General features: G+C 51.9%; 1 protein-coding gene across 1 annotated transcript; it reads right to left on the bottom strand.

The window, feature by feature from the left end:
• Positions 1 to 220: 220 nt before the first annotated feature.
• On the bottom strand, positions 221 to 7,450 carry LOC128093809 (uncharacterized). The gene is made up of 4 exons (XM_052711602.1): positions 7,305 to 7,450; positions 6,145 to 6,628; positions 1,258 to 5,548; positions 221 to 636 (listed from the first exon to the last, which is right to left on the bottom strand). Exons 1-4 carry the CDS (start codon positions 7,448 to 7,450, stop codon positions 221 to 223), a joined length of 5,337 nt encoding a protein of 1,778 aa, XP_052567562.1.
• Positions 7,451 to 7,750: the final 300 nt, after the last annotated feature.

Raw genomic sequence — 7,750 nt, 5'->3', positions numbered from 1 at the left:
GCTCCCGACGATCCCGCGCGCATGATGAGGTCGTAGTAGTACGGTGGGATCGCTGCGATGTTCTCCGTCGACAGGTCTGGAACCCATCGACAGCGATCCCTCCGATAGTCCGGATCCTCGTACTCGAACATTCTCACCCACCCTGAAGCAGCTGGTGATTCTGAAAAGAAAAAAGAAACTCCCCTTCGACGCACACGGAACCAAAGAACGACTGGACTGCTCATGAAGACTCGGAATCAGGTGTTGGTAGAATGCAAAGCTTGACGACTGGCCGCTTGTAGCTCCGAGTAGCTGTCCTAACGGTCACCACTCGAACAACTCCGTCTTCTCCAGGGTGTAGTTCTTCGATCCGTCCAAGTTTCCAACGCATCGGAGGTTGATTCTCGTCCACGATGATTACCAGCATGCCAACGTCCACCTTGACCGGCGATTTCCAATTCTTTGGCTTGGCTTGCAGCTGAGTCAGGTACTCCTTCCTCCAGCGTGTCCAGAAGTCCTGAAGCTGTCGTTGTACCAGCTGCCAACGACTCAAGCGGTTCAGCTTCTCGTTGCTGTAGTCCGGTTCCGGCAGCGCATGGATTGGTCCTCCAGTCAAGAAATGGGCCGGTGTCAGGGGTTCTAGGTCTGTAGGGTCATCTGAGAGAGGTGTCAAGGGTCGGGAGTTCAAAACGCCTTCAACTTGAACCAAGAGTGTGTTGAAGTCCTCCGCGGATACCGTGCTGTTCCCCAAGACTCGTAGAAGATGGTACTTCGCCGAGCGGACAGCAGCCTCCCACAATCCACCGAAGTGTGGGGCGCTGGGTGGATTGAAATGCCAATTAATGCCTTCCTTGGTGGCTTCCCGACATATGACCTCTCGATCAGATTCCAAAATGTTGAACAGTTCCAACAATTGGTTCCTTGCCCCTACAAAGTTCGTGCCGTTATCAGAGTAGATATCGCTTGGCCTACCTCGCCGTGCGATGAATCTACGTAACGCTTGAAGGAATCTCTCGGTGGAGAGATCAGAGACATGCTCCATGTGTACGGCCTTTGTACACATACAAACGAAGACCGCAACGTACGATTTAATCGCAGTTCTGCCTCTTCCAGCCTTCGTAAACACAGGTCCAAAGAAATCAAGGCCTACTTTGAGGAACGGTTTACAAGCAGTAACACGAGCTGATGGTAATTGTCCCATTTGTTGTTGGAGAACAATAGGCTTAGCTCGAAAACAACGCTGACAACGATGATAAACAGATCTTGCTGTATTCCGACCTCCTAGTGGCCAGAAACGCTGCCGAACTGCTGCGAGAAGTTGTTGTGGTCCAGCATGCAGCAGTTGTTCGTGGTAGTCCTCGAAGATCAGCTGAGTCAGCGGATGCTTAGCTGGCAAAACCATGGGATGCTTGGTGTCGTGTGTCTCCTGCGAGTGCGATAACCTTCCACCCACGCGTAGAATACCGTTTTCGTCAACAGCAGGGGTGAACCAGCGCAGTGGAGAGCTTCGTGCAACCGACTTCCCTTCCGACAAAGCCTTCAGTTCGTCCGCGAACACCTCCCGTTGGACCATTCCAACGATGGCCAGTTCAGCACGCTTGAACTCCGTCGCAGAGAGGAATTTATGTTGTTTAGGTGATGTTTGGTGACGCAGCATAGCTTTCAGCCGTAACCAGTACGCCGTTGACCTGACGAGCTTCATGTACGACGAATACCTTGAAACGAAGTCAACGCTGAACGGTGTTTGTTCTTGAGTTGCTGTGCACGCCGTCTTTCTCCTCTCCGGTGCCTCATCCGGGGACACGGTTGGTTGCGATGGCCATTGGTCTTTCTCCAATTTCAAGAAAATCGGTCCCTCCCACCAGATCACGTTACTTCCGATCATGTCAGGCGGGATTCCACGTGAGATCAGATCAGCTGGGTTGATCGTTCCTGGTACGTGGTGCCAAGTGTGACCTGCCGTCAACGCCTGAATCTTGGCGACGCGATTGGCCACGTACGTGACCCAGGTGCTTGGTACAGCCCTCAGCCACATCAAAACGCAGGTTGAATCCGTCCAGTAGTACACGTTCACCGAGACCTTCAGAGCTTGCAGAACCTTTTCCACAAGTAGTGCTCCCAGATACGCACCACAGAGCTCAAGGCGGGGCAGAGTTTGGAGTTTGCGGGGTGCGACCTTCGATTTCGACGTCAACAGGTGAACCGAAATGTTGCCTTCAGCGTCCATGCTGCGAAGGTAAATGCACGCTCCGTACGCCTTTTCAGACGCGTCCGTGAAACAGTGCAGCTCGAACTTTGTGGCTCCTCGTGCCAGCACACAGCGCGGAATTCGAAGCTCGTTCAAGTGAGGAATTTTTAGCAAAAAACGTCGAATTTTCTCACCCACCGTCGCTGGTAACTCCGTGTCCCAGTCGATCGGTTTCCCAGTTTCCTTGTCGATCAGATCCCACAACTCCTGGAGGTAGATTTTCGCCCCAACGACGCAAGCTCCTATCAGGCCGAGTGGGTCGAAAAGTCGTGCGACAATTGACGTGACGATCCGTTTCGTCAAAGGTTGATTGGATTTGATTTCAGGAATTTGGAAGTTGAACCTGAATTGATCAGTTCTTGGTAGCCACGTCAGACCCAGTGTCTTAACGCTTGCGTCCTGATCCCAGCTGACCTCGTCAGCGAAAGCCAAATTCTCGTTCGGAACTCCCTTGAGTGCGTCTTCCCAGTTCGACGCCCATTTCCGCAATCTCAACCCACCGCTGGCCATCATTCCATCGTACTGTTGGCGCAGGTTGATTGCGGTGTCCAGATCAGCAGCTCCACAAATAACATCATCCATGTAAATGTCATCGTCGACAGATTCCGCCGCCAACGGGAACCGTTCCCGTTCGTCAGTCGCGAGCTGCTTGAGTGTGCGTGTTGCTAAGAACGGTGCAGGCTTGGTGCCGTAGGTCACCGTGGATAGCTCGTACGAGGCCACCTCCTCGTCCGGTCCAAACCTCCATTTGATGCTTTGAAGTGGTCGGTCCTCTGGGTCCATGTCGATCTGTCGAAACATTTTCTCGACATCGGCGACCAGCATCACCTGGCGAACGCGAGCTCGTAGCATGATCGTACGCAGGTCTTGTTGCACTATTGGCCCTACCAACAGTGTGTCGTTTAAGGAGACGCCCGTGGAAGTTTTGCATGAGGCATCAAACACCACCCTACACTTTGTTGTAGTGCTTGACTCGCGTAGAACAGGGTGATGCGGAAGGAAGCACCGCTTGACGTTCGCCCGTGAATCGTCATCCACCTTCTCCATGTGCCCTAGAGTTATGTACTCCGTCATGAAGTCGTTGTACTGTTTACGCAATTCCAAGTCCCTTTCCAGTCTCCTTTCCAATCCGTACAGCCGTTTGGTTGCGATCTCCTCCGAGTCGCCTAGCTGTTCCAAACCTCCTTCGTGTTTTGGTAGAGTGACCGTGTAGCGCCCATCCGGTGCCCGTTTCACCGTGCGCTGATACTGCTCCTCGCAGCGAGTTTCATCCACCGAGTAGTTGTTGGAGTCACCTACTTCCTCGCAGGCCCAAAACCTCTCCAGCAACTCGTCCAACCGATCAGTGAGCGCCATGTTGCAGGTGATCGTGGTTGGTTGTGAAGTCTCTACCACCTCGCCGGAAATGATCCAACCGAAAACCGATTCAGTTAGACTTGGCAATCCGTTGCCGAGCGACAGCTCTTTCCCAGTCTTGAAGAAGCTGAAGAATGCCTGAATGCCAATCACCAGATCGACACTCCCTGGTTTGAAGAATGACGGATCGGCCAGATCGATGCCGTCTGGAATTTCCCATTCCGTGATGTCCACTTGAGTCATTGGGAGATCAACTGTGACCTTTGGAAGCACGATAAAGTGAAGGTCCCGTGAGAAGATCGAAAACCGTGACTTGATGGTGGCTTGAACCCTGTGTTTAGCCTTGGTGGTGGCATTTCCGATGCCAGTGATCGAAACGTCGACCTTTTCCCGTTGTATCCTCAGTTGTTGACAAAGTTTCTCCGATATGAAGTTGCATTCAGATCCGGAGTCGAGCAGCGCACGTGCCGGTACGCGAAGACCATGCTCGTTCTCGATCAGTACCACAGCGGTTGCCAATAGTATTTTCGACGTTCGACGATTAGCCACGTGGGAGGACACCTGCTCACCAGCGGCTGTGCTTGCGGTTTCACCTGGCGTTGATTGGCGTTGATTGTTGTTGCTCGTAGTCGGCACCATCTCGGTCGGGTTACTACGCGCATTTCCTCCTCCTTCCGGTTGGAAACATACCATCGTATGATGTCTGGCCTTGCAGTTCCTGCACGAGAAGCGAGATGTGCACTTCTTGGCTTGATGACCTGACCTCAGACAGTTGCGGCAGAGGTTGTTGTTACGGATGAACGATTCCCTACTCGCGACCGACATTTTTTGGAAAGTCGGACAGATGTAGAGTCCGTGCGATTCGGGACACGCTGGGCATTTTGAGATCGGCTTCTGGACAGCGTTGTGGCTCACCCGAACCTGAAACGGTTTCTTCTTCGCGGCTGCGTTAGAGTCCTGTTTGTACTCCGACGTCTTCACGGGTAACGCTTCGAGAATCCGTACTCGACGCGTGAGAAAATCCGTCAGATTTTTCAAAGAGTCCGTTTCCTTCGTAGATGTAAACTCCTCCCATCCACGCCGCGTAGCAGGGTCCAACCTTGAGCTCAGAAGTTCCACCAAAAGTAGATCCTTGTAATCGTTGGGTTGAACCACCTGGTCCAGGGACTGAACGATCATATTGAACGATTCCACCAGCTTATGCAGATCCTTTGCGGACTCCTTCACCAGAACAGGAAGCTCGAAGAAGGACTGCGCCTGTTTCTTCTTCAGCAGTTTGTGGTTGTTGTACTCCTTAGTCAGGGTTTCCCAAGCTAGTGCGTAATTGGCCTTAGAGATCTTTATGTTCGCGATGTGTGACAAAGCTTCGCCTATCAGACTACTGCGCAAATAATGAAATTTCTCGACATCCGGCAAATCGGTCTTCCAATGGATTAGTGAGGTGTAAAGATCCCTAAAACTCAACCATTCGTCGATGTTTCCATCGAACTTTTGGAGAGTAATCGGCGGAAGACGAACATGATCCATAGAGCCTGACGACGTTGATTGATCAGCTGGAAGGGTTGATTGATTGAGGTTGGGTTGCGTGAAATCCTTCAACTTGTCCAGCAGAAAAGATTTGACCTCGTAGTACAGATTTTCCCAACTTGATCGTTCCTTGTCAAATGTTGCAGTGGTGCCCTCAAAATCGTCGTGCGCCATGATGTCACTTGTGACCTCGCTCATCAATTCCCACAGTTCATCCAGACGCTCGAGACGAACATTGATTTGGTTGGCGGTCGCATCTTCCGGGTAATCGTCTTTGAACTGGCAAATGATGTTAAACGAAGTTTGATGGCTTTTGAGCTTCGCCAGAAGCACTTTCAGCGAGGTCGTGGCAGTCGCCACCGTTGATTTCGGAAGTCGCGGCATGACGTTGAGCGTGATTGACCGGGAAAATGAGATGCAGTTGTAGTGACCGTACGTCTGTCCAGCAACGACAAGACATATACTGTGGCTGTGGCAGCTTACCTGCCCAACAGTTTACTGCGCTGGGTAAATTTGAATGAAACGTCGCAGTAGATCCACAGTCCGTAAACGGTCCACGCAGGTCGTCAATGAATGCCAGTTGCCAGTAACGCTCGAAATAGTTCAACGGGAAATCGACGAGGAGAAGAGTGCATGTAGTATCCAACGTTTTCACTTCGGCCGACATATACTGTTGGCTTTACCTGTGCAAACAACAGCCTAGCAGGATACCGAAGAAAACCGTCCAACAACCAGAAAACGAGCAGCAAAGCGGAGTCTCAGAGCAGCCAAATCGAATCGTTCCAAACCGAGGAGAGTGAGAGGGCAGATGTAGTACCAAAAAGTCTTACTTCGGCGTGACATATACTGTGCCTCACCTGGAGAACTAACAGCAACACCAACACGAAGTAGCGAAGAATCACGTTGAAGCGGATGGGTTAACACCCAGGGATTGCGCGCCAAAGAATGGTAACTCGAAGCGGTGTTTGTGTGTGCATCGAAAACGGGATTTATTGTGTAGTAACCAAATGAGTTTGCCCCGGCAGGGCATATACTAGTGTGTTACCTATGCAAACAGGTTTGAGTGCGATGCCCTGGTCGACGGCTGCAGGTCCACACGGTTGTACACGTGGCTGGCTTCGTCCAGCCTGCCAACACCGATCGGTCGGCGTCCACCGAGTTGTCGTCCCGTACCAGCGTTCGGCGCTAGCGTCCCAAGCCAGCGGACCAGCGTCGCCGTTCCGCTCCAGCGATCCGTACTGGCGATCCAGGCCGGCGTTCAGTACCGCCGTTCCTTGCCGGCGTCCAAAGCTACACCAGCAGCACACGAACGCGTTGACGATGCTGATTAGTTGATGCTTGCCACAGTTGATTTCGTCAGCACCGGCGGATTCCCGCACCGGTAATTGTCCAAATCGAAACTCAGCAGTCGTTCTCGCTCGAGTTGTTCGCGCCGGTAGTTGACCGCACCAGCAGTTGACCACACCGACGATTGGTAGCGCCTGAAGTTGCCACGGGGCCGTTCCGATGGCCGGTGGACTCGGAAGTCGTAAAGTCACAGCAGGACGTGAAAGAAGTTGGTGTTAGAGTGGAGTTCGGCTTCGGCCAAGACATATACTAGGCGTAGTGCGGAGTTAGCTTACCTCACCAGAAAGGTAGTTACATGGAGTAAGCTACCGCGATGGCCGATCCTCGCCGTGATGAAAAGGTCCTTTTGATCCCGACAGGACAATGCGGAGTCCCGTTGAATGCCCGGTTGCAATGGCGTCGTACAGCGTCGCGACCTGGTTTCGCGCGCTGCTGCTGCGATGGCGTCGTCCCCGCGGTTCACGCGGCCCAGACGATCCGGAGATGTTGCCTCGACGGTCCTTCCCGGAGTTATCCGGTTCGAAGGACCAGCAATGTGGGGATGTGAGCCGTTCCGCCTTCGATAGCTCTCTGGTCCGTCGAGCTGTTCCCCCGTGCTGGTCCTTCTCACCTGGTGAAGTTGTGGTGTCCGCTGGGCGGCTTCTTGTCCCAAGTTGGCCCAAACACAAAACACGCACTTTAATTACTTCACAATATACAATATTTATTACTTTACAAACGCGATTTATTCTTTAACACAAATTTATTCTTAAAACTAACAAAGATCAAAAATGTTAAATACAATTGAGTAGGGGTTTGCCGTGACCCGTTCACCACCGCAGCAAGTGGGCAATAGAGCGAGTCTTGCCGATCGCTCTTCGCTGCTCCCGACGATCCCGCGCGCATGATGAGGTCGTAGTAGTACGGTGGGATCGCTGCGATGATCTCCGTCGACAGGTCTGGAACCCATCGACAGCGATCCTTCCGATAGTCCGGATCCTCGTACTCGAACATGTGTCTTTGACACCAAATTTCTATCGTATCACCGTTTCAGGCTTCAAATTATTGAAAAACTCCTCTTTTTCCGCATGTTCAAAAATTGAAGGGGTCGTACCGCCCCTCCGTCACGAGATATCAAAAAACGGACCTCGGATTCGTGATCAAGGACAAAAGTTACCTCTTAGGACAAAGTTTCACGCAAATGGAAGAGGGTTCGGGGCACCTTTTCCCGATTTCGTGTGAGTTGGTAGAGAATTACCCATATAAAGTTTGATTTTTTAAAGCTTTTATTTTTGAAAATACTAAAACTTTCAC

Source organism: Culex pipiens, unplaced genomic scaffold, assembly GCF_016801865.2.
Source record: "Culex pipiens pallens isolate TS unplaced genomic scaffold, TS_CPP_V2 Cpp_Un0259, whole genome shotgun sequence".
Classification (NCBI taxonomy): Eukaryota; Metazoa; Arthropoda; class Insecta; order Diptera; family Culicidae; genus Culex; species Culex pipiens.
Note: the sequence above shows the minus strand (reverse complement) of the source record. Positions and strands in the feature narration are given on the sequence as shown.